This window comes from Phaseolus vulgaris, chromosome 1 (genome assembly GCF_051622355.1).
Source record: "Phaseolus vulgaris cultivar YP4 chromosome 1, ASM5162235v1, whole genome shotgun sequence".
Lineage (NCBI taxonomy): Eukaryota > Viridiplantae > Streptophyta > Magnoliopsida > Fabales > Fabaceae > Phaseolus > Phaseolus vulgaris.
In genome coordinates this window covers 3,971,364-3,998,924 of record NC_143498.1, presented here as the reverse complement: position 1 = coordinate 3,998,924, position 27,561 = coordinate 3,971,364, and the positions used below count along the sequence as shown (strand labels likewise).

General features: G+C 30.3%; 2 protein-coding genes and 1 long non-coding RNA gene across 7 annotated transcripts in view; 1 reads left to right on the top strand and 2 right to left on the bottom strand.

The window, feature by feature from the left end:
- Nucleotides 1–15,348, bottom strand: part of LOC137816584 (uncharacterized) — a 50,154-nt gene extending 34,806 nt beyond the window's left edge. Inside the window, exons 1-3 of one of the 4 annotated variants that reach the window (XR_016518468.1) lie at nucleotides 15,112–15,251; nucleotides 14,910–14,961; nucleotides 6,421–6,945 (exon numbers count right to left, since the gene is read on the bottom strand). This is a non-coding gene — a long non-coding RNA (uncharacterized LOC137816584). Of the gene's footprint in view, nucleotides 1–6,420; nucleotides 6,946–14,565; nucleotides 14,962–15,111 lie in introns of those variants that run through there. The other 3 variants (XR_011081828.1, XR_016518469.1, XR_016518465.1) reach the window with 3 other exon arrangements.
- LOC137816581 (calcium uniporter protein 3, mitochondrial) lies at nucleotides 1,823–10,361 on the top strand. 2 transcript variants are annotated; one of them, XM_068619779.2, is made up of 3 exons: nucleotides 1,823–2,161; nucleotides 2,752–3,123; nucleotides 3,505–3,767. In XM_068619779.2, the coding sequence occupies exons 1-3, from the start codon at nucleotides 1,886–1,888 to the stop codon at nucleotides 3,649–3,651; spliced, it is 795 nt and encodes a 264-aa protein (XP_068475880.1). In that variant the 5' UTR covers nucleotides 1,823–1,885; the 3' UTR covers nucleotides 3,652–3,767. The 2 variants fall into 2 exon arrangements, with proteins under 2 accessions (XP_068475880.1, XP_090154432.1); XM_090298306.1 differs by lacking the exon at nucleotides 3,505–3,767 and adding an exon at nucleotides 10,157–10,361 and having other exon boundaries at nucleotides 1,839–2,161.
- Nucleotides 15,349–22,098: 6,750 nt separating the features above from the next.
- LOC137816576 (proteasome subunit beta type-7-B) lies at nucleotides 22,099–25,877 on the bottom strand. The gene is made up of 9 exons (XM_068619773.1): nucleotides 25,716–25,877; nucleotides 25,410–25,570; nucleotides 24,171–24,312; nucleotides 23,957–24,053; nucleotides 23,807–23,876; nucleotides 23,614–23,718; nucleotides 23,108–23,206; nucleotides 22,929–23,016; nucleotides 22,099–22,327 (listed from the first exon to the last, which is right to left on the bottom strand). The coding sequence occupies exons 2-9, from the start codon at nucleotides 25,548–25,550 to the stop codon at nucleotides 22,254–22,256; spliced, it is 816 nt and encodes a 271-aa protein (XP_068475874.1). The 5' UTR covers nucleotides 25,551–25,570; nucleotides 25,716–25,877; the 3' UTR covers nucleotides 22,099–22,253.
- Nucleotides 25,878–27,561: the final 1,684 nt, after the last annotated feature.

Sequence of the window (27,561 nt, the reverse complement as noted above, 5' to 3'; positions counted from 1 at the left end):
CTCTCTAGCAAGACTAGTATTTCATATTTGAAACACCACAAAAATCAGAGTTACAAAAGAAAACTCATATCACAAACATCACATCTCATACAAACTTATGCTTAAAAAATCTAAACAGAAAATTTAATATATGAAAAATAGAGTACCAGATAAAACTAATGCACCAAGGAAACACTCTAATCCTATATATAAAAAAATCAAGAGCACCTTAAGTGCAAAAAAAAAACGAACATAAATTTCAAACAAACACTCTAAAAGGTTTAAGCAGAACACACTAAATAGTTTAAGCAAACCTAAGACTAGATGGTCTTAGCATCCTTACACTCTACAATATAAGCGCAACACGCTAAACGGTCTATATAGAATACACTAGACAGTCTAAACGATCAATATATATAGTTATATAAAGTAACAAATGAATATAATAATAAATATTATTTTCATAAGTTTTAATGTATTTAATAAATTTATTTCAATTTAACACAAAAATATTTTCATTATATTTTTTAATTTTTTTATTAAAAAATATAAATAATTATGAATATTATATATTAAAAATATTTAATTAATTCAAACTTTAAAAAAATCATAATTCATTATTTAAATATTTTTTAATAACAAGGATAAATTTGGAAATTTACAATAAACTATCCTCACAAATTCATCCTATCATCCCTCAATCCAAACAACCTCACACATCCTCACACATCCTCTCTAATCCTCACAAATCCACTCCCTCTCCTCCTCACAAATTCCCACCTTGATCCAAACAGGGCCTTAATTCAAGTCCATCTTATTCAACTTTGAAATCAATCAAAAAAAATTCCTAAGCATACCTTAGCGTAGAATTATCCAGATTTTTTATTTTTTTTTCTGATTTTTTATGGCAATTGCTTCCTGCACAATATTTTTAAACATACACACCCAGTTAATTTCAAACTTTTCATTCCAGAATTCAAATATAAAAAGAAATCCAAAAACATGAAAAAGAATTCTGGATTCTAAAAAAGTATTTCAGAAACCAAAATCCAAAAATTGATTCTAAAATATCAAACTTAGAATACATTTTTACATGTACTCTCATTTCAATTTAAAAATTAAAAAATGATATTTTTATCAGTTCACGTTACTGATAGAGTATAGGTTTAAATTTGTTGGGTGTAGGAAGCAATTACCTTTTTTTATTCTGGATCATAGCCCCGAAGCTCATTAAAAAATGTGCTTTCAATACCAGAAATTTTCTTCCTACACCCCCATGGTTAGGGTGAAAAGACAACTTTACTCTTAATTTAAAAATACCAAATCCTACTTCCGTATAATGAAATAAACATCAATTATATTAGAGTTTTTCTATATAATCAAATTCCTCTGTACACGTCTTCTTAATTTGTTAATTTTGATACGTGTATATGTTTTTAATTAGTGATTAAATTAGGCAATAAAAATAAATTAAATATGAGATATTATTATTATTATAGAGATTAATTTGGTAATATCTAAATACTATATAGGATCAGATATTTAGCTTATAATTAAAAGATAAAAATAAATTATATGATTAACAATATTAATTATAAAAAAAATAAGTTTTTTCCTTTTTATATATATATAAATCTCCAGGAAATCCTCCACATTCAATGGAAAAACTAACTTTCTTTTATTAATTTCCACAAAATCCTCCACTTTTCGCGATTTTTAGAAAAATTAACTTTCTTTTGTGAACTTTCATCTTATTTATATATATATATATATATAAATTTCCACCAAATCTCCACTTTCACTACTATTAGAAAAACTAACTTTTTTTTTTAAATTTAATCTATTGAAGAGACTTTCTCCATGTTCCAAATTCTCCAATCGTTTTCTTAACAATTTCAAGACAAAGATGTCGTTCACCATCGTTTCTAAAGCCATGTCGCCTCCTCTTAACAGAGAAATTCTCCGTTTTCTGAACAATATTGATACGGCCGGATTAATGGAGGAGGTGATGACGAAATTGAGGAATGTTGCTGCAAGTACGATTCAATATTCTGAATTGTTGCGGATCTGCAGGGAGACGTATGAGAGTTCCGATAAAGATGTAGCAGAGATGGCAAAACTCTTGGATCACTCCGGAAACGTCGTGGTTTTGGGAAACTCTGTTCTCCTCCATCCAGAACAGGTATCTTTCATCTTATTTAACACTGTTTTGGCTCTTCACTGTATTTTTTTTTTTGCATAATGGGCTGATTATAAAAGATGTTCGTTTTAAGGAGCGTGAGAAAGTTATCTACTTCCGCAGAATGAAATGAACATGGATTTATATTAGATTTTTTCTATATAATCAAATTTTCTCACCTCTAACACGTATTCTTAATTTGTTAATTTTGATACGTGTACATGTTTTCAATTAGTGATTAAATTAGGCAATAAAAATAAATTAAATTATAATATATGAGATATTATTATTATTATTATTATTATTATTATTATTATTATGATAGAGAATAATTTCGTAATATCTAAATATTGTATAGGGATAAGATATTTAGGTTATTTTTAAAAGATAAAAATAAATTATATGATTAACCAAATTAACTAAAAAAAAAGTTTTTTCCTTTATATATATATATATAAATTTCCAGGAAATTCTTATATGTAAAAATTTTCACAATCTCTACTTTCACGACATTTAGAAAAACTAACTTTCTTCTATGAACTTTCTTCTATGAACTTTCATCTATTGAACAAAGTTTCTCCCTGGAACTTTAGATCTCCAAACGTTTTCTTACCGATTTCAAGACAAAGATGTCGTTAGAAGGCGCTTCTAAAGCCATGTCGCCTCCTGTTGTGCCGCATGAGAGTTCCGAAGACTTTCTCCGACGAATGATGTATCATTCTCAGGAGCTCCCAGAGGCGTTCAATTTCGCTCATGAGGAGAAGATTCGAAGGGCCGTATTAATGAAGGAGGTGATGACGAAATTGAGAAATGTTACTGCAATTATGATTGAATACTCTGAATTCTTGCGGATCTGCATCGAGACGTGTGAGAATTCCGATAAAGGTGCAGAGCTTGCAAAACTCTTGGATCACTCCAGAAACGTTGTGTTTTTTGGAAACCATGTTATCCTTCGTCCAGAAGAGGTATATTTCATCTTATTTATCACTGTTTTGGCTCTTCACTGTATTTTTTTTTTTTGCATTAATGGTCTTATTATAAATTTAATCCCTAAGAGTCTTAGTCTTGCATATAAGAAATTGACATTGAATTGTATGTGACTGCATTTTCAGTTGAGTGGTGTTTAGTGCAATCTTAACTATGATAACTGTGATGATAAAGAGAAATGCTTGTCCTAATTTGGGAGTAACGGGGATTTGCTTTGTCTTGATGATCTTGTAAGCTTGTGGAATGTTTAATTATATTTTTTGGTAGAATACGAGGTGTCTAATATACCATGATCACTTTGTTCATTCATTACTACATCCATTTTTGATGTGTTATGCCATTTTGATTATGATTTATAGGTGGCAAAATTAACAATGATGGGATCATCCAATCAATCAATAGTTAATCCAATAGAGCAGATGGGGAACCAAGGATTTTATTTTGCACTCGGATTTTTTACTCTTTGGTTTGGAATCATTTGTAGAGATCTAATTGTTAGGATGTGATGGGATATATATATGCTTGTTTGTTAGCTTGTATGGATTTGCTCTTCGCTATCTTTTCTTCCTCAAGACCTCCACAGAACCTTCCTTTCAATAAAAACTATTGAATATTACTCTCTTTATAGAAATTTGTCTATAAAATACCTAAATAAAGAGTAAGACTTTTTTAAGGGAGATAATATATTATAGTTTCATAAGATTTTCCTTTACATCAATATGAATAGATCCTAAGATAAAAAAAAAATTAAAAACTAAATAATGAGACATTTAAAAATAGTTGTAGGTGATACTAAGAAAAATTGACGTCAAGAAATTTATTTATACTACCATCATAAAATTATAAATCACTATGTTTTTTAATCTCTAATATAATAGAACACTAATTAATGTCTTAAGTGAAAAGTTAAATAATCATCACAAAATATATATATATATATCATCGTTGTAATTTAATGCTGAATTTTGTTGCTTCAAGATTCATACAATAAATGTTGTTACTATATATTAAAAAAGTATTAGAAACTGTAAAAAGTTATTTAAAATTTTAAAAAAATACAAATTAAAGAAAATATTTTATACAAACTAAAATCAAAATTGATATATTTTGTAAGATTTATAAATAATGATTTTAAATTTTATACGATAAAAAAAAGAAAAATAAAAAACTGAAATCGAAACTCACTAATTTAGAGACTAAAAATATATTTAAATATGTTATTGATATTAGTTTTTAAACTTAGGTATCAATTATGTCAGAATTAAAGCATTGGTCAAACTCTTTAATTTGTCATCGACTCCGGATAAAGGGTAGAAGAGTACAACCTAATATGGAACATACAATGTATTACAGACGTATGATCATTACGTTTCAATCGGATTATAGAAATCAGCCACATTAAAATTACCTTATAAGAAGGTTTACTTGATATCCAAAAACTGTTTGGCAACAATTGGACAAGAGGGAAATATTGGGGTAAACAAGAAAACATCCACATGGAGGTGGTGAAGGGAGGACCCCAATTGATAGAAAAACCACAACTTCTTTATAGTTTTTCTGCACTTGAAAAGAAGTAAAAAAAGAAAAAAATATAGTGATAATTTGATTATTCGTCATCATACTAAATAGTAGAGAATGTTTTGCGAATAGGAAAACAAAGTTCAGAAATATGAAAAAAGAATTCTGAAATCTGAAAAAGTGTTTCAGAAGTCTAAATCGAAAAATATATTGTAGAATATCAATTTTAGAGTGTAGGTTTAAATTTGGGGAGTTTCTTTCTTTATTCTTCCATATTTCTTTCCGCACCCCTATATTTTTGAAATATCAAAATTATCCTTTCAGAGTTTTAACTGATTCTGGAATAGGGATTTTATCAACAAAAAATGTTTTTAGAATAGAAATTTCGTAAACAGAGATATTTCCGAAATAAGAAATTAAAAATACAAAAAATCATTCTAAAATATCTATTCCAAAACATATTTTTTTTATTTTCAAATTGGTAAATTCAAAATTAATAAAACGTGTTATAAAAAATATGTTCTGAAAATATTCTGGAAAGAAGAATCTGAAAATCATTTTAAAAGAGGTAAAACAATCTTCTTTGAAAATGATGAGCTGGAGGAAGACATTTGTTAGGTGCGGGAAGAAACAGCCTTAAATTTGTTGGGTGGAGGAAGCAATTACCTTGTTTTATTCTAGATCATAGCCCCCAAAGCCCATTAATAAATGTGCTTTTAATACCAGGGTTTTTCTTCCTACACCCCTATGCTTATTTTGAAAAGACAATTTTACTCTTAATTGAAAAAGTACCAAACCCTACTTTCGTACACCCTTCATCGAATAGAAAAAAATATGAAAACTATACTAAAAACAAAAGGTGGAAATGAGTATTGAAACATATTGATCTCATGATCAACAACTCTCTTAGTCTTAATAAACATATGTATTGAGCATGTTTTCCATGAAATATAGCAGGTTCATATCAGGGTAGCACCAAAATCAGCATGTGTTTCACGAACATATATGACAGCAGCTTCACTGTGAGTATCATCAATTTGTTTGACAGAAGCTGGATGTAGCAGCTGCTGTAATAAAGCAGTTTTCACAGTAGAAATTCCAAAAGCATCAGCATGAGCATCATCATTATCACTAAAATCAGCACACGTAGCAGCAACATATTTTTCAATAAGAGGTTTAACAAAAGTAGTCAGAGCATTGTCCTTACTCTGAACAAAATTAGTGCATACATTAGCGGTTTTATGATCAAGAAATTTTTCTTATTAAAAAAACGAAAATCTCAATGCAAAAAGGATGAAGGAAGGATCGAGAAGCTCGCTCACATTTCTCGAACGGTTTGATCGAAGACCTTCATGAAATCCATGGTGGTGGATCCGCGAAACGAGACGCTGTGGATCTGATCTTTTCCGATCTGAAGAGAAAGGTTGGAAAACGGTTAAATTAATTGCAGCGATTTGGATTAATGCAGTTTCCGATTTCCGGTAGCAACTATTTCAGATCTAATAAATTCAGAGAGAATTTTTGTTCATTTGTTTTCCAAAATTTCTTCATAACCCTGCTTCTTTTCACTCTTCAGAATAAATAAGTTTTTTTATTTACGTGAATATAATAAGTTTTATTTTAGTTTTTAATTCTTTTGCTTAATTATCATTCTTGTTCTCATAGTTAAAAGATCATTTGCATTTTGTACGTGTCTCTGACTTAAAATAAATAAATTATAATTTTAATCGCTAAATACATTAAAATTATAAAAAATAAAATTCAAACGGCAACGTAATATATATTAAATCGTACCAAAAACACATACAATATTAAACCTGGAATGAAATACACTTAAAATTGGGTATCAAATTGATCCTTCAATAGTTTCAAGACCTTCCTAAATTCGTAATCATGTTGCTTCTTCAAATCTTCAAACTTAATCTTGTCAAAATTAAGTTCTTTCATCAGCTCATTCTGCATAATGACCGGTAAAGGCGCCATTTGGTAATAGATAAAAATTTTTTAGTCCTAAAGGAGAATAAAAAAAAGGAGAAGCACATAAACATCCGAAAGAAACAATAAACCTAAGATTTCCACCCATTCAAGAGTGGCATAGCCAGTATGCAAGTACAGGAAATATATCAGTCCATAATTTTATATTAGTCCATATTTTTTTCAAGTTGATACTGGAGATTTGCTTGCTGGTATATTGTATTCATCAAGGTCAACATCTTCTGAAATTCCTTTTGTGGATTGATCATCGGTTTAGGGGCTAAAACCTCCAGTATCTTTCCGAACGTCTACAAATAAAAAAAAACCAACACATTAATAACCAGACAATAAATACTAATTAATTTTAATAACTAACCTCATTGGGTTTGAGAAAATTTTTTCCTATTACCGGACAAAATCATTATTAGACTTAATTACAGGAATATAATCACTATTAATGAGTCTATAATTAGACTTAATTATAGGAATATAATCACTATTAATGGGTCTATAATTAGTCTTAATTACAGATGTTATGGGAGAAAAAGAATCTGTACGGTTCTTTACGGTTCTAATGCTATGGTTATATATATGTATCATTGCTATAGATGAAGGACAGATTGAATAAAACAGAGAGTATCAGAGCACAAAACTCTGATACTCGACAAACACAAAGCAAAGGCAACGGTACACAACCATGGCAGATGCACCAGAAAGGAATAATGCCAACAAAGCAGCACGAAGGAGGAGGTGCTAAGAAGACCTACTCGTCATATGATCTCAACGCGAGTGACAATCCCGAAAACATAATCACGCAAGTCCAATTGCGCGGAGAAAATTACGACGAATGGGCAAGAGCAGTAAAGATCTCGCTTCGTGCCCGGAGAAAATGGGGCTTCATTGATGGAACGCATATCCAACCAGAGGATGAGGCACCCAACCTTGAAGATTGGTGGACCGTGCAGTCCATGATTGTATCTTGGATTCTAAACACCATTGAACCAAGCTTACGATCCACAGTAGCATATGCTGAGACTGCACATAACTTGTGGGAAGACATTAAAGAAAGATTATTGGTCGTGAATGGACCTAGAATTCAACAACTAAGGTCGGACTTGTCAAGATGCAAGCAGGAGGGAATGGTGGTGGCAACTTACTTTGGAAAATTGAAGGTCCTTTGGGATGAGCTTGCTAACAGTGACAAAATTTCTTGTACGTGTGGTGGATGCAAGTGTGGGATTGGTGCTCAGTTGAAAAAACGAAGGGAGGAGGAGAAGGTTCATCAACTCCTTATGGGGTTGGATGACGCAAGCTACGGGACAGTAAGATCAAACATTCTGGCCTCAGATCCATTGCCGTCTCTGAACCGCGTATATGCTATGTTGGTACAAGAAGAAAGACTGAGAATGATGGCCAAATCAACGGAAGAAAGGGGGTTGGTCGTGGGTCTCGCGATGCAGGCCAACTACAAAGAAAAAGGGCGTGGAGATATGGTAGAAAAATTAATGACGTGCAGTCATTGCGGTAAAAATGGTCATGACATGAAGGGATGCTTCCAATTGATCGGATATCCCGAATGGTGGGGTGACAGACCAAAAAGTGAAGGCAAATGGAACGGCAGGGGACGCCAAAGGATGCGAAACAAAGGTAACCCGACACGTGCAAATGTGGCACACGCTAGTGGAAGCAACAGTCAAGCCAACAATGACGACAAGAAACTTGAGATGGCAGGTCTGACCAATGAACAATGGAAGGTACTGGTTGATATGATCAGCAAACAAAAATCAAATGAATCAGAGAAAATGACTGGTAAGAGCATTTGGGATTTGTGGATTATTGACAGTGGGGCATCAAACCATATGACCGGGTCACTGGAAAATTTGAGTGAAAAGGAAACTATACAAAGGTGCCCCGTAGGGTTACCCGATGGTGAACGTGTTCTAGCTTGCGAATAGGGAACAGTGACTCTTGAAGAAGGACTTGAATTGAAAAATGTCCTTTATGTTCCCAAATTAAAATGCAATTTACTTTCAGTACCTCAATTGACGGATGAAGAAAATTGTGTTCACTGATAAATTGTGTATTATACAAGACCGCACTTCGAGGACGCTGATTGGAGCAGGTGAACGGAAAGATGGGCTTTATTGGTATCGTGGGGGTAAGGAAGACTCAAGCATGTCATGTCAAGATGGAAAATCAACTAGCACTTTGGCACCAAAGATTAGGACATCCGTCATTTCAGATTGTGCAAATGCTTCCTGATATAAGTGGGAAATGTACTCGTGATGAGTTGAATACAGTTTGTGAAGTTTGTGAAAAATCGAAACAAACGAGAGATAAGTTTTTCTTAAGTGCGCATCAAGCTTTGAATATTTTTGATTTAATTCATTGTGACTTATGGGGTCCTTATAAAACTCCTTTATCCTGTGGTGCTTCATATTTTTTGACAATTGTGGATGATTGTTCACGGGCAGTTTGGATCTATTTGTTAAAAGAAAAAACAGAGGTATCAGTGACTTTGAAAAAAAATTTCACACTCGTTGAGAGGCAATACAACAAATGTGTTAAAATGGTTCGCTCTGACAATGGAACCGAATTCATGTGTCTAAAACACTATTTCATGCAACAAGGTATCATTCACTAAACTTCCTGTGTCGGGACCCCGCAACAAAATGGACGCGTCGAACGCAAGCATCGGCATATTTTGAATGTTGCTCGGTCATTACGGTTTCAAGGCAATCTTCCCATTAAATTTTGGGGGAATGCGTTTTGACTGCAGGCTACTTAATCAATCTCACACCATCCTCCATTCTAAAAGGAAAAACCCCTTATGAAGTGATCCATGGATGTGTACCCAGCTACGCGCACTTACGAGTATTTGGTTCATTATGTTATGCTCATAATCAAAATAGACAGCGGGATAAATTTGATAGTCGTAGCCGAAAATGTGTGTTTGTCGGGTATCCATATGGCCAAAAAGGATGGAAATTATTTGATTTGGAAACAGAAATTTTCTTTGTCTCTCGTGATGTACATTTTTTCAAAAATAAATTTCCATATTTTGAAGCCAAAAAGATGGACACTGCACCACCATTGCAAAACCCAATTATTGCCAACTCTTTAGAAACTGGAACGGACCCACATTTTCTTCATGAAGTTGCCTCCTCAAACCTAGATGAATGCATCGTCAACCAACCCACATTGATTGATAAGAAATTGACATTGAATTGTATGTGACTGCATTTTCAGTTGAGTGGTGTTTAGTGCAATCTTAACTATGATAACTGTGATGATAAAGAGAAATGCTTGTCCTAATTTGGGAGTAACGGGGATTTGCTTTGTCTTGATGATCTTGTAAGCTTGTGGAATGTTTAATTATATTTTTTGGCAGAATATGAGGTGTCTAATATACCATGATCACTTTGTTCATTTGCGTGACGGGAGCTTGTTTTTTTCTCCTACTATCATTCATTACTACATCCATTTTGATGTTTATGCCATTTTGATTATGATTTATAGATGGCAAAATTAACAATGATGGGATCATCCAATCAATCAATAGTTAATCCAATACAGCAGATGGTGAAGCAAAAGGCTATGATGGGAGGGTTTGGATACGAATTTTTGACTCTTGGGTTTGGGATCATTTGTTGTGAGCTAATTTATTAGATGTGATGGGACATATATGCTTGTTTGTTACCTTTTATGGATTTGCTCTTCTCTATCTTTTCTTCCTCAATACATTTGAAAATAGTTGTAGGTGATACTAAGAAAAATTGACGTCAGGAAATTTATTTATACTACCATCATAAAATTATAAATCACTATGTTTTTTAATCTCTAATATAATAGAACACTAATTAATCTCTAATATATATATATATATATATATATATATATATATATATCATCGTTGTAATTTAATGCTGAATTTTGTTGCTTCAAGATTCATACAATAAATGTTGTTACTATATATTAAAAAAATATTAGAAACTGTAAAAAAATTATTTTAAATTTTAAAAAATACAAATTAAAGAAAATATTTTATGCAAACTAAAATCAAAATTCATATATTTTGTATAAATAATTATTTTAAATTTTATACGATGAAAAAAAGAAAAATAAAAAACTGAAATTAAAACTCACTAATTTAAAGAGACTAAAAATATATTTAAATATGTTATTGATATTAGTTTTTAAACTTAGGTATCAATTATGTCAGAATTAAAGCATTGGTCAAACTCTTTAATTTGTCATTGACTCCTGATAAGGGTTGAAGAGTACAACCTAATATGAAACATATGTATTATATACGTATGATCATTACGTTTCAACCGGATTATTCTGTTCCACCCACCTTTTATAATCAAATTTTCTATATAATCAAATTTTCTCACCTCTAACACGTCTTCTTAATTTGTTAATTTTGATACGTGTACATGTTTTCAATTAGTGATTAAATTAGACAATAAAAATAAATTAAATTATAATATATGAGATATTATTATTATTATTATTATGATAGAGAATAATTTGGTAATATCTAAATACGGTATAGAGATCATATATTTAGGTTATTTTTAAAAGATAAAAATAAATTATATGATTAACTAAATTAATTAAAAAAAATGTGTATCCGTATTTCTTATTTTTTAATTTATATATATTTATGTTTAATATTAAAATCCAAATAAATAATATTATATTAATAATATAAATTTATACTACATTATAAATAAAAAAAATTACATTATCATCATTATTATGTAAAATTATTATACTTTGTGTGAATTGACTTAACCAATGCGAGTAATTGATCATCATTGTAAGTGTTTTATTTTTTACAAATTTTCTTTTCTAGAAAAGAATGTCACATATATATATATATATATATATATATATATATATATATTGGTAATTACCTGTTTGTGTAGATAAATGTGTGAATGCTTTGTGTTGATATCTTCATTTAACTATAAGGGCTCCATATTATGTTACTTTTAATATATAATAACAAATAGTGTAAGGAGAATATTCACATATAATGAATGTGTCATTCTTTAATAAGAATTTTGGTTGAAAAACACCTATTGATAGCAACATATAATTGACCATGACAAAAACGTATCGTAGGAGATAGTTTGGTTTCTTTGATTTATTTATAATAATTACAAAACTTAAGTTTACAAAAAATTGTTTTCTAATAATAACGGGAACATAGACATTTATTTATTTATTTATCTATATTTATGTTTAATATTAAAATTCAAATAAACGATGTTAGAATAATTTTACTTGTAAATTTAAAATATATAACTGTTGTCAATAAGTGTACTTATATAATTTAAATGTTTATATATATTTATATTTATGTTTACAAATTTATAATGTAAGTGTGTGAATACATATATTTATAAATTATTTAAATAAATTTAGATACGCTTATATGATAATATTATAAATAGAAAATCAGATATATGTAGTACTGATGCATTGATTGATTTTTTTTTATATGTGATCCCAGGTAAACAAATAATCGTTTCTTTTAATTATTAACCATTTTAAAAATGAACACCTGTTAATTTAAGCATTCAATAAATGTACAATTTCAGAGGTTTCTGTAAAAAAAAAAGAGAAAAAGAAATTATATGTTCTCATTTATTTTCCTCATATAATAATGATATCAGCTTCAAAGAGACTTTTCTTTCTTCTTTTTTCTTTTCTTTTCTCCAAATGGTGATAAAAAAAAAAACCCTAATGAAATGCATGCGTTTCTAACATGCCATGGACAACAAACTAATCAATTTGACTCGCATTTGTTCCCTCTAACTTCTGATAAAAATTACATATAGAAATTAGAATTACAATTCAATCTAACTTTTAAAGTTCATCAATTTCTGAAAAGAGAATGAAAAGGGGAAGGAAGAAAAAGAAAATAATGGTGATTTTGCAAGTAGCTCATAGCATGTTGTCTTCTATTGTTCTATGGTTTTGAAACCATGTTGTATCCGAGGGAACCAACAAGGAAAATGTCGGAATAGTTGTGTACTAAAAGTTATGTGTTTGGCATGTTTCTATGCAACAATCCTTTTTCAAAGTCATGTATCACAAAAAAGAAAGGTACTTCATTTTTCCATTTTTAGTACACTTTGAATGGTTTGGCCTTTTGTACTCAAATTGGCCACCATGTATAGATTACCCTGTGAATTCAAATATTGATTCATTGAGCTATTTAAAATCAAAATTAATTGCTTTTATTAAGTGCTAGGGATTCATTTTTGTCAATGGTTTTTAGATTGAATAAATAAGTATATTTGGTTTTATTCAAATGCCTTTAAACTTTCTCTTATCATCTACACAAATTTCAAGTAGCATGTAAATAATTAGGAGGGATGGAAAATATTTTTTTTTTATCTTTCCATTGTTTCATTTATTTTATAAAATAGGAGGATGGAGGGCTTAATGTGGTGTTTATAGAAGAAAAAAGTCCAAAAATTAAAGAAGAAAAATAAGTTTTTCATTATAAAATAATTTAATTAACCTTGGTTTTTCATGTATCTCTTTCTTGTCACTGATATTTGTGTTTCTTTATATGCATGTTTTTCATTTTTATTTTTTTAAACCAATTTAATTTTTTGTTAAATAACTTAAGAAACATGTATTGTTTTTCTTTCCCTTATTTCCCTAGATCAAACGTACAATACACTAACTTTTTTTAGTGCGTATTTGCTGTTTGGTTCGATTTATTTTAAGAAATAATGATTTTCTAGTTTATACCAAAATTAGAAGAATGAGTATTTCTTTAAAAATAATCAAACCCAAATCAGCAAGATTTTTAAAATAGCGTGGATAGTAACTTCTAAAATGTGTTAAAATATCAATTTAAAACTAGTCAATGTATAAAAATAGCAATTTGTTTGATTTTGATCTTTAGTTATATTTTTTACTTACATCAAGTATACGCCTTTAATTTATTGTCATGTTCCTGCATGCAGATATTCGAATGGGCGCAAAACCCAAATAACAGCTAAACGGGCTTCTTAATGGGCCATTGTTGTAGCCTTGGGCTTCAACTTGATCCCAATATTCTATTCTCTTCGTTCCACGAGTGTTTCTTCTTACACCCCTATACTTTTCTTTCTGCATCCCAAAATATTTCGAAATACCCAAACTACCCTTGACAGTTTTGGGTGACTCTAAATAGGAGGTGTTCGGTAAGCAAAATGTATTTCAGAATAGGAAATCCGGAAGACAATTTTTTTTTTCCAAAACACATTTTTTTGACTTCTAAAATGGTAAATCCAAAATTCATAAATGTGTTATGGAAAGAGTATTCTAAAATGGTTATGGATTTTCCTTTTATGGTACACGTTAGAGACTATCATTTCCAGAATGTAATATGCATACATTGTCGTGTTTCATTTTGGATTTGTCATTTTTACAAATATTACGGACTACTAATTTCATAAGAAAAAAAAATTGTCCTTTCCTTATTTGACGCTTCAAAAACCATCCACTAACCACAACAATGCTGACACAAAACACACACATATTTGTTTATGTCCATTAGAAACACATATTTAATTTGAACATTAAGGTTTTATTAGTATTAGAAAAATCAAATTTATAAAAATAAACTAACAATACTAATATAAATACGTTTTATATTAAAATATTAAAAATTACGTGATAAAATTTTAAACATAACTTTTTTTATAATCTTTATTTTTTATTTTAAAAAAATATTGTTTAAAGTTTATTATTTAGAATGAGGCATAATATTCAACTCATCACACCGATTATCAATCAGTGTTTTTAATCCTTGAGTTTTTCTTAACACAATTTTTTTTATTTATATATATAATAAATAAAGATTTAACATTAAAAAAAAATTAATGTGAGAGATTACGATGTCTTAATTAGAGGGATTGAATACAAAATTATCAAGTAAATTGATTTATTTAGGAAAATCCAATTTTAGAGTATAATTATAAATATTTATAATAGGTAGTGTTGTATGTAGCAGAATCTATATTAAGTCTAGTTTTCCCTTTGCGAGTGGCTAGGAACTCATGAGCTTGCAAGCATCAATAATGGCGAAGAGATTCTTGACTTAAGCACCATGAAAACACCCTCCCAACATCTATAGCAATGATTTCAATGCCACAATCATTCTCTAACAACGGAGTTTCAAATCGAAATAGCACGAATTGTAACATTTTCAATGAACTCCACACAAAGAAAACAAAAATAACAACAGTCAGAGTGTTACCTTCTGTTCGATTTCCGGAACCTTAAGCACCTTCAGATTCACCTCTCTCTTTCTGTTTTCGCATAAACAAACATCGTAATCGTAAGAACAGGGCGCACTAACATTTTCGAATAGAATATTGAAATAGATTTTGATTTTCTCATTAAAAAAACGAAAATCTCAATGCAAAAAGGATGAAGGAAGGATCGAGAAGCTCGCTCACATTTCTCGAACGGTTTGATCGAAGACCTTCATGAAATCCATGGCGGTGGATCCGCGAAACGAGACGCTGTGGATCTGATCTGTTCCGATCTGAGGAGAAAGGTTGGAAAACGGTTAAATTAATTGCAGCGATTTGGATTAATGCAGTTTCCGATTTCCGGTAGCAACTATTTCAGATCTAATAAATTCAGAGAGAATTTTTGTTCATTTGTTTTCCAAAATTTCTTCATAACCCTGCTTCTTTTCACTCTTCAGAATAAATAAGTTTTTTTATTCACGTGAATATAATAAGTTTTATTTTAGTTTTTAATTCTTTTGCTTAATTATCATTTTTGTTCTCATAGTTAAAACGGTTTGTTTTAATCTACACAATTTAAAATGTTTGATTTTATCGGTGCAAAAAATTGATTTTATAATCAGTATAGATAAAAAAAATTATATTTTTTTATCTTTCTCTTCTAAATTGTTTAATACCATCATAACTCGAAACGTCACAATAATTTATAATTTTAAATGGCATTATTCAACGCATAAAAAATTGAAAAATGATAACTACAAAAACAGATTTTCAAATTGGGTATCAAATTGATCCTTCAATTGTTTCAACATCTCCTTAAATTCTTAATCATGTTGTTCCTTCACATCTTCAAACTTAATCTTGTCAAAATTAAGTTTTTTCATCAGCTCATTCTGCATAATGACCGGTCGGTAAAGGCGCCAGTTGGTGATAGATAATTTTTTTTTAGAAGATACTGGAGATTTGCTTATTGGTACATCGCATTCTTGAAGGCGAACATCTTCTGAAATTCCTCTTGCGGATTGTTTAGGGAATGCTACCTCCAGTAGCTTTCCGAACGTCTATAAGTAAAAAAAAAAAACACATTAATAACCAGACAATAAATACTAATTAATTTTAATAACTAACCTCATTAGGTTTGAAAAAAACTTTTCCCTCAAAGACTGTGACGTCATTTGAATCTTGGAACTTTCTAGCTAGTCGTATCATTACAAATTTCAGAACATTTCTTCAAAAATTGGACATAGAGAATGTTACTTCTCTTAGTATTCTTCTGAAGCTTCTTTAACGATTCTCCATACAATAATTGTTAACATATTTAATTTTCTATTTTAAATTAGATCTAATCTTTCTCTTATATATACATAATGTATTTTACTCTTTAATATACACGTGAATAAAAGTTTATTTTATATTTAGTTTTCTCTACAAGTAGGGTTTTATCAAAACATTTTTTTCTCCGTTACGATTACGTACAATTACGTATAATTACGTACGCAAAACTTTATACTTTTCTTTTATCAAATAGTACTCTATCTCGGTTGCTGACCACCTTCTTTTTCTTAAATATAATAATGATAAACTCACTGTTATTCTTGTTTACGTTGATGACTTTGTCTTAACTAGTGATGACACGAAGGAAATCAATACAATTACTGCATCCCTTCACCATCACTTCAAGATAAAAAAGATTTAGGTAATCTCACTTACTTTTTGAGACTGGAAATTGCTCGCAAGAGTACGGGTCTTCATTTAAGTCAACGCAATTTTTTAGAAGATACTGGAGATTTGCTTGCTGGTACATCGCATTCTTGAAGGCGAACATCTTCTGAAATTCCTCTTGCGGATTGATCATCGGTTTAGGGAATGCTACCTCCAGTAGCTTTCCGAGCGTCTATAAATAAATAAATAAAAAACACACATTAATAACCAGACAATAAATACTAATTAATTTTAATAACTAACCTCATTAGGTTTGAAAAAAACTTTTCCCTCAAAGACTATGACGTCATTTGAATCTTGGAACTTTCTAGCTAGTCGTACCATTGCAAATTTCAGAATATTTCTTCAAAAATTGGACATAGAGAATGTTACTTCTCTTAGTATTCTTCTGAAGCTTCTTTAACGATTCTTCATACAATAATTGTTAACATATTTAATTTTCTATTTTAAATTAGATCTAATCTTTCTCTTATATATACATAATGTATTTTACTCTTTAATATACACGTGAATAAAAGTTTATTTTATATTTAGTTTTCTCTACAAGTAGGGTTTTATCAAAACCTTTTTTTCTCCATTACGATTACGTACAATTACGTATAATTACGTACGCAAAACTTTATACTTTTCTTTTATCAAATAAGTACTCTATCTCGGTTGCTGACCACCTTCTTTTTCTTAAATATAATAATGATAAACTCACTGTTATTTTTGTTTACGTTGATGACTTGGTCTTAACTGGTGATGACACGAAGGAAATCAATACAATTACTGCATACCTTCACCATCACTTCAAGATAAAAAAAAATTTAGGTAATCTCACTTACTTTTTGGGACTGGAAATTGCTCGCAAGAGTACTGGTCTTCATTTAAGTCAACGCAAGTATACTCTTATCTCCTTCAAGAAACTGGCATGCTTGACTCTGCACCTGTGGCCACTCCTATGACTCACACCTCCCGTCTCTCACCCGACCAAGGCTCACCTCTCGATGTTGATGCCACTTCCCAATACAGAAGATTCATTGGACGTCTAATTTACTTAACAACACGCGACCAGACATCGCCTTCGCTGTCCACAATTTAAGCCAATTCATATCTGCACCCACAACTCATCATCAGCAAGCTGTCTCCCGTCTTTTGCGTTACCTCAAAGGCACTCTGGTGAAGGACTATATTTTTCTCACACTAGTTCACCTTTGTGGTTTTAGTGACTCTGACTGGGCAACATGCCCTACCACACGCAAATTTGTCACTGGATATTCCATCTACTTAGAAGACTCCCTAATATCATGGAAATCAAAAAAGCAGCCAACTATCTCCCGCAGCTCCTCTGACACTTGCCACCACCACATGTGAGCTACAATGGTTGTCTTACCTCCTTCAGAATTTACATCTTCCTCTCTCCCAGCATGCAACCCGGCATTGTGACAACAAATCTGCCCTTCAAATAGCTTCCAATCAAGTTTTTCATGAACGAACCAAGCACATCGAAATTGATTGTCACCTAGTTCGTGAAAAACTTGGTCTCCTCAAACTGTTGTCCATTACCTCTGCAATGCAAGTTGCTGACATATTCACCAAACCCCTTGCTTCCGCACAGTTCTCTACTCTCAAATCCAAGCTGTCTTAAGTCTTAATCTTTCTCTTATATATACACCATGTATTTTACTCTTTAATATACAAGTGAATAAAAGTTTATTATATTTAGTTTTCTCTACAAGTAGGGTTTTATCAAAACCTTTTTTTCTCCATTACGATTACGTACAATTACGTACAATTACGTAGTTACATTAAAGCATCTCATCAAGCCAGGAATATTCATCATCTTCATTTAATGTAATAATAATTCTTCCGAAATTGTGGTACAGTTGCAGGAAACTCACCTCTTTCTTTTTTAAAAGATGAAGAACATAATCGGTAGTTAAAACCTTAGTTGCTAATTAGATACCAATTTAGAAACTATTTAACAATAATAGAAAATAATAGAAACTAATCTAGAAACCAATTTTTTTTTAGTTTCTAAAATGGTCTCTATTTTAGTTCCTATTGTAACTAATTATTTTGGTCTCTAAAAAAAATTGGTTTCTATTTCATGATTTTCTTATAGTGAATGTATTACAGCGTTTCAACTGGGTTATTATATTCCACCTCTTAGAAATCAACCACATTAAAATTACCTTTTGGGGAGGTCTGTTTGATATATTTCCAAAAACTGCTTGACAACAATTGGACAAGTGAGAAATGTTGGGTAAACCAGAAAAATTTAGCTAGAGTCGAATCTAAATATTGGTTAGGTAAACGTCCTGTAGTGAGAGGAGTAGTTGCGAATCCTATATAGACCATCCAAATGGAGGTGGTGAAGGGAGGGCCCCAATTGGTAGAAAACACCCACAATTCCTTGGGGTTTTACTGCGCTTCGAAGAAGTAGAAAAAGAAAGAAATATAGTGATAATTTGATTCTTCGTCATCATACTAGTAGAGAAAATGGAAATTGTTTCTTCGTCTTAGGAAAAAAAAGTAATTAACTGTGATGCATTAACTACAAAAAAATCTTTTGTAATGAATCATTTATTAAGAAAAATAAATAAGTTTAACACAAAAGAGAAAAAATATATAATATTAACATCCGAGGACATGCGAAAAATGATAATAGATATAGTTGTTAACTTTCATTTTAACATCAATTTTTAAATAATAATACATAAATATATAAATATTAAAAAATTGAATTATTAGGAAAATAAAATTCAACTCATTTATTTTAGAATTCATGAAATAATAAATAATAATAAAATTATTTTTTAATTCATAATTAAATCAATTCAATATTTTATATTGAATTGATTTGTCAGTATATAGAAAAACCTCAATACAGAAGAACCTGTATATTTTGGTCAAATAAAAATAAAAGTTCATGTCTAAACTGAATTGTGTGAATAAAAACTAAATATTACTATGATAAAAGTGACAAATGCTAATAAACATTCTCATATTCTTTTGCAAAATGTATAGTTGAACAATTAAATAATAGAGTTTTATTTCGTAAAACAATGAAAAAAATATATTGAATTAACTGAACAAACATGTATTGATGGCAAAGGAATTGCCGAGAGTAGAATGGATCAAAGAAGGTAGGTTTCTCAACAAACCATTTGAGCTAAAATTGAATGTTTTTGTTATACAGTTTGAACTATTTATGGAATTTTAGGAATAAAAATTTAGATATTTTTTAAATATAGAAAAAGATATTACATTTTTTATTAAATTATTCAATGTCCTATATTGATTTTGTATAAAAAAATTATTCGATTTTATTTTCCAAAATTTATATATTTTATAAGATTAAATCCATTAAAAATTTAAATTATAATATTTTATATAGTATTGTCATGCTTAGTCTGCAACAAGGGAGGCTCAATGGGCAAAATGTACGAAGATTAATGAATTCATGTGTCAAATAGCTATTGAAGAAGAACCTTTTATTAATGTTAAAAGTTGCTATAATGATGATTGGGAAAGCTCTTCTAATGATGATGAGTTTGGAAGTAATTTAGGAAGGGAATCGGAAGGCTCAGAGATTGAAAGGAATTTAAAATTCCATGGCAGCTTTAGGGAGGAGACGACGGTGGAGGAGCTTCTCCGTAGTGAGTCACGGAGGTCAAACGTTACTGCGGAAGTTAAGGGTGATGACATGGAAGGCCAACAACTTAGTGGGCTACAAAACACTAGGCGTTTTAATGAGGCAATTGATGGGTTAGGTGGACAATCTGAACGATTTAATGAGGTTAAGGAGGAGCCTAGGCAGTTTAACGTTGCAATTAAAGAAGCTGGTCAGATGCAAACCCTAATAGAAATAAAAGCTTATATGTTGATATTTGGCATGTTGAGTGTGATTAGGTCCAATTCCAAATGCTAGAGAGTGGGGTGCGCTTAGTTGGAACAAGACTAATTAATTACAATTTTTTGTTAGCTCACTTAGTTCTAATCAGTCTCTCGCTTAATTCATAAGGTAGAAGAAAAACATCATGAATAGACGCTTGGAGACGAGTGAGATACTAAATACATCCGTAGATGCTTGCTTTACTTATGAGATTCTGTTGGATTTGATTAATGTTTGTTTGATTAAGTTTGACATTTATGTGAGAATGAAAAGATGATAATCTTGGGATAGCCAACAAGAAATTTGTGGTAAATAAACCTGAGAGTCAATCTACTTTACTTTTCTGCATAACAAATTAAAAACTCATTTTAGAAACGCAATTCACTGTATCGTTTAATCAATTAATGTAATAGAAAAATGCAGAAACCAAGAATGAGAACGTAAAATATGGCAAAATAGAGTACGAAAATCACATACAACAATTTATGTTGTTCTACTATAATCACTCTTCATCTTCACTATGATAATTTTAGAGATTTACAACTCAAAGTTTCTCTCTTAATCCTCACACTAATTGCTGATAAAAAAAAGAGTTCAAGTTCTTAAGTATAAGACAAAAAAATAATTGTCTTACAACTTCACACTAAGGATTTTTCTTATACAAACCAAACACGTGTACAATGATTCAGTTTCAAAATAACATGATATGTCGATAACTAAAGGAAAATTAAATAGAAGGACTAGACGATTCAAACCAATACTTCTTCAACAGACGTGAATACTCATCTGACAATGGTACCAAACAGTCTTGAATCACTAGATGATGACAAATCACTTGGTATTAAACCACTGGATAATCTAACACGCATAGGCTGTCTACAAAAACTTAAACTTAGATTTTATCTGAATCAATATTCACAAATCTCAACTTTGATTCTGTATATATCTCTCGAGTGATAAAATGTCCAAAAAAAAACCACATCCAAAACACTACCAACACGACCAGAAATCACTAAATCAGAAATGCAAGCACCTAAAAAACCCTCGAAATATAAACACAAAACGTATCATACTTAATATTATTTGAAAAACTTAATGTTGTTTAAATAAATTGAAAAAATAATAACATATTTCGAATGAATAATTTAAAAAATTATTATTATTTTGAATAAATTGAATTATAATGTTATTGGCATCATCACTTGTATCATTCAAATTATCTTAATGTTATTGGACGTGTATATCAATATTAGACACAATATTAAAATTTTAATTAATATAAAAGAAAGTTGTATTATTTTTTGTTTACACGTAGGAAACCAATAAATGTATAGATAAAAAAGTTTTGAATAATGTTAAAGAATAGTTTAACTCTTTCAAGACCAAAATTTTGTATAGTATAATATCTCACTAGAGCCACGCCCTCTAAAAGCCCTTTCATTCTTTATTTCTTAAGCAAACTGCCCTATTAAATTTTATTTAATATATTAATTAGTGTAGGGATTTAGTATATGATAATAAAATGTTGATATTAACACATATACTAATTGGTATATAAATGTAATACACTTTTCATTCACAACCCAAAGTTTAGACGAAAGGGTTCAACTTTATAAATGTTTACCGTAACCAACTGGAGATTTGACGAAATAATTTGCAACAATCTAATTAAATTCAAATCATTTTTTGGTAATAAAAGTTGAAGTTCAGTACAATAAACACCAACTATTTTGTGGGAAGATCGTTACTCTTCCATGGCATCCCCTTCAATCACTTCAACCTTCTCCTTCAACGGGGTAATTTTTGTTGAGAGAACCTCTGCAATGAAGAATTTATATTTAGTACACTAAAGAATATACTCCATGTTTTCTAATATGATAGAAGAAAAAAAAGGAAGCAGAAAAAAGATAAATGCCAGGCTATTCACTGTTTTAATATCTTTTCAACCCTCACTAGGAATCCTAACTGATTCTCTTCTCTTCTTGGTTACTTTCCTAACCATCCCATTTTTCCCCCTAACCTCCACATACCTGTTACCATCCCATCCTAATATATGCCCAGCTATTGGGTATTGGGTACCTTACATCCTTCCATTCAAAAACCATGAACATCAAATTCACAACTCATCAAGTGCCCGTTATTAAAGATATGGCAACAAAAGATGTTATTTACACAATGTTAACTCATTCAAGAGTATAGTTCAATTTGAAATTACGAGACAAGATGGAAATGCCTATAAATAGGAAATTGTAAAATTTCAGCTATTATCTAACTTCGAATACTTCAGAACACCAAATTCCCAAAATCATAAATTTTCACAAGGTGAGACACATACACTACAAAGTTCAGACAATACTATGCAAAACCATAGGGTTATTGCAGTCTCAAGTATAATAAATTGGCAAAGTTAGCAACACACCTATCTTTTTGGGGAATTCAAAGCCTTTTGGATTGACATAGGTACGTGGATTTGGTAGAAGGTGGTTCCTGAGATATTCCTTGTGTCCCTGTGAAGCATTAAAAGAAATTGTGTAGAAAATTATGTTAGACGGCCCTCCTCAAAGAAAAGAATGTAGAATTGGGCATGAAGACACTAACCTTAGTTATCACACAAACGTCCACATTACTTCCACTTCCCAAGTCATTAAATATACCAGCACATATTGCCTCAACAACTATCTTTATGCCTTCATCCCTCTACACCACATCAAAATGTTTTATATCAAATTAAAATTTCTACCAAATTTCAGCATTTTATCGTGATAAGTTAAAACATATCAATTATAACAAATATAATGAGCAAGTTTACATTTAGAATTGAAATAGACATATTTGCTTTATATCATTCCATTGACATGATTATATGATTATAAATTGAGCAATTGACAGAATGCAATCAAACCAGTGTTATCAATGGCAGAAAGCCCAAAATATGAATTACAAACATGTTATTGTGATCTACGGAACTGAGGCCTCCCTTCACAAATTGCATATGGCAGTTCGCAACCATTTAACAGAAATGTATCAAATGCACTCCTCTAACAAAAGTTGTCATTTATCTAAAAATACGATAACTAAGTCTGTTCCGCAATATGCATACTTACACTTAAACTTTCCTTGTACTTGGACTCAAATACAGACATTGCAGCAAGTGAACCTGATCCCATTGTTGCAAATGGAAGAGTGTCAGTAGACCCATGAGGATAAATCTGTAAAGCAAGTCATTAAAAATAATGAGAAATTGAACTATAGGCATTCGAAAAATGAAACTTTAGTATAATTAATCAATGAACTAACTGTATGCAAATGAGGTCCAGTGATATCAACCCCACCAAGCACTAAAGCAGCTGAGACGTGACCTTGATAACTGCACAATAGTTCAAAAGTGTCAGATCCAGTGGTCGACACAGAGAGAAATTGACCTGATGAGAAGTTCCGAAACTCAACTTGAATAGGTGTTTTTTAAGAAGGGTCAGCGCTGTAACAACACGGGATTCTCTACCAGTGTGATAACGATGTAGTTGCAGCTGTGAACTAACCATGTCTACAGTAAATAACAAACTTCTCATTTTCAAGTGAAAAGAAAGATGGCCCATATGCAACTATCCATAAGGCATAACGTAACAAATGTGTAAAAGAAATGTGCATTTAAAACAAATACCTGTTACAGCCTCTGTATCAGCAGCAGTGCCAGCTCCACAGCAATATATGTTAGGTGCCATATAATGAATTTTCTCACAGTTTTTATCAGCCACTATAGGCCCTTCAGTTGCTCTAGTATCAGCTCCAAGAATGACACCATCCTGACGCAAATTGATTATATGGGAAAATTTAACTTTAGATTACAATACACCTCAAACATTAAAATATAAGTATGCAATCAGCATATGAAGTCACAAAATTAAACTTTAGATTATAAAGTACACATCAAACATTAAAATATAAGCATGCAATCAACATATGAAGTCACAAAACACTATTGTCATTAGATGCCAGTGAGTCGGTTGGCATTAGATGACACTGAGTTAGTTAATGGACCTTTACACAAAAGAAGGACCAACTTAGTTTCAAATTTATAACACAAAATGTGCATATTAAACCTCGGCTGTAACATTAAAATCAAAGTCTCATTCAAGAACAAAATTAAACATTTTACGATAAGATATTTTTAGCATCAATCATCAAATTTCTCAGAGGACTGGAATAATAGTCCCACTCAATAGAAGATTTCCGAAAATAACAAATAAGATATCCATAGGCAGTCTAGGCTTACCATATTCTATCCCTACAAAACAATGCACGATTTCATAACCAATCCCTAACAACAACAAAAACCTTAAACACCTCACAGCCTAAGCAAATCCTCCAACCATTAACACTCAATTCAACCAAACTAGTACACAAGCTGAATAAATGAATTAATTCATACAACATTCCCAAGCCAAACAATGATTTCACATCCTGTGTCTGGATCCATGATTCTATCTGAACCCACTCGCAATCTCAGTTACAAACTGATAAGTGTGAGTTGTCGGTCACGTGTATATGTTTAGTTGAGGCACGTGTATATGTCAGTTGGATATAAAAGGGAAACTTCCTATTCTCTGTATACTAATAACATTCTTTCAATTGTGTAAACACTCTTCCCTGTTGCTCTGAATCAATAAAAATCTCTTCTTCTTCAAGATTCCCTAATACGTTTAGTTCTTCAAGTTTCTACAATTCCTAGGACTAATTCTTTCATATCACAAAATCACAATAAATAAAGAAGCAAAGAAAAAATTAAACACAAACCCTTCTAAAGAACAAGTAAACCTCAACAAACAAATAAAACCCAGCAATGAAGAAATGCACCATAACAGTATTACGACACCAGATAGAAGAGTGGGGGATTCCAAACCTGAAAAACTAAACCGACTATAGTGGTCCCAGTTTTCAAAAAGGTTGGGGCTTTGAGACCCTTGTTTTCAAGCATGGCATTTCTTCGACATAGATCAAAATTGAAGCCACCCTTGGGAGGAAGATCCACCGATGAAGACATATTCCAAACGCGAATCAACCCTGCAAAAGCAAGTCAGCAGAACATGAAGTAACTGCTCCCAATTCAACAAAAGAGAACATAAAAACACCAAATTCTGAAAACCTATAACTTTGAAAACTGAGAAAGAGAGAAAGGGAAAAAAGAAGAAGATGAAATGATACTCACAGTAAGGAATTTCAGTTTCAGAGGCTTTTCAGAGATGAATGCGGTGATTATCAGAAAAGCCCTTTGGAAATTTATGCAAAGAGTGTAGTGTTTAACAAGGCAGTTCATGCTCCCTCTTCATCTCTACCGTAGATTTCATCTGAAATTATTAATGGTTAAGATTAATCTAAATACTTTGTACAGTGGGTTACTTTATATTTTGATATCTTTTATATTAATTTTCATTTTAAGGTTTAGAATTACTATTTTTTAAGAAAATAAATATTACTATGAAATGTTTTGTTTGTTATACGAATACTTTAAATTGAATTAAATTTAAAAGTATAAATTAAAATTTATTCAACATATAAAATTATGAATAAAGGATCATTTGCAATTCATGTACAATTTTTTAAACATACGTAAAAAAATGAAAAACTATAAATGGTATAAAAAAAATTAAAATATATTTATTGACACAAAATTACGAGTATTTTTTTAAAGAGTATGTAGAAAAGGACTAAATTAGTAATCAATTGGAGAAGAGTATAAAACTTACACATACTGTAATTAATTTAAGAATACAAGTAAAGGAAAGAAAAAATATATTTTAGTGTAAAGCATATACATTGTATTTTTTTTTTATTAATTATTTATCTTAAATTTATGGTCATACACATTTTATATACAAATTTATTTAAATCTTTAGTTTAATAAGATTAGTGTTTAAATGAATTTTTTAAGTTTTAAAAATATTTTACACATTTTTTTTTATTTTCAACTATTAAAATAATACAAAAACACCTAAATGGGTCATTTTGCTACTAAAACGGTCAACAATGACCATCTAACCTACACAACAAGGTCATATAGAGAAACAAAACTCAAAACAAAAGATTTTACAAGATGAAAACAACAACAAAAAAAATTTAAAAATTTATACTAACTAGACCGTCTAGTCTATACACATGAAACTGCTTACTATATAAAAAAGCATAAACATACAAAATTTCAGTTCTCCCATCATGCTCATTTCAAATTCTTTCTGCATAAGTTTTGAATTTTTTTTTGCAAAAGAGATTGTTAGTAACCCCCGAAAGTTATACCATCTACATAAACTTGTCATAAGATAAAATTAGTTAGATGATGGTGATCTTCCGAGTCAATTAACATTTTATTGACAAAATGACATTTTGTGAATAGTATTCTACTCATCATCTCATGTGTTTCCTCAAACACCTTATATTCAATGATAGACACACTACTGTTAACAACATCCTTGAAAGAGTCTTTTATTTATGATTCACTAATGTCATTTAGTAAGACGTTTGTAGCTTGTAGCTCGTTCATTTTAAATTATTTTTTGATATCTTTTGAAAATTCTTTACACAAGAGATTGTTAGACTTAAATTTATTGTTACATTTTGTTAGAATGAAAGTCCAACATCCTATGATTTTGATAAAGTGTTCAACAAAAAAGTATAAAATATGATCATACTTAGTTTAATAACGTATCATATAAAACTCAAATGTTTTGTTTGACATACGAAATAACATTATGTAGTATTTATTTACATTTGATCAAAATTTCACAAGATAAAATAACATGCATATATTTGGGCTAAAGGTATACAAGATTTAAACTAACCTCTCATAATATAGAATATATAGAATGTCTCTTACTTTCATTAATTATTTATAAATTATATGTTTCACTAGAGAATAATTTATGTAATTTTTTTCTTAATTCTTATATATATATATATATATATATATAAAAGTTGAACTATTATTTATTATATAAGTTGAAGAATTCAAAAAGTACTTCATCTATATTATATTTTGTTATATATAAAAAGTAGAGGTA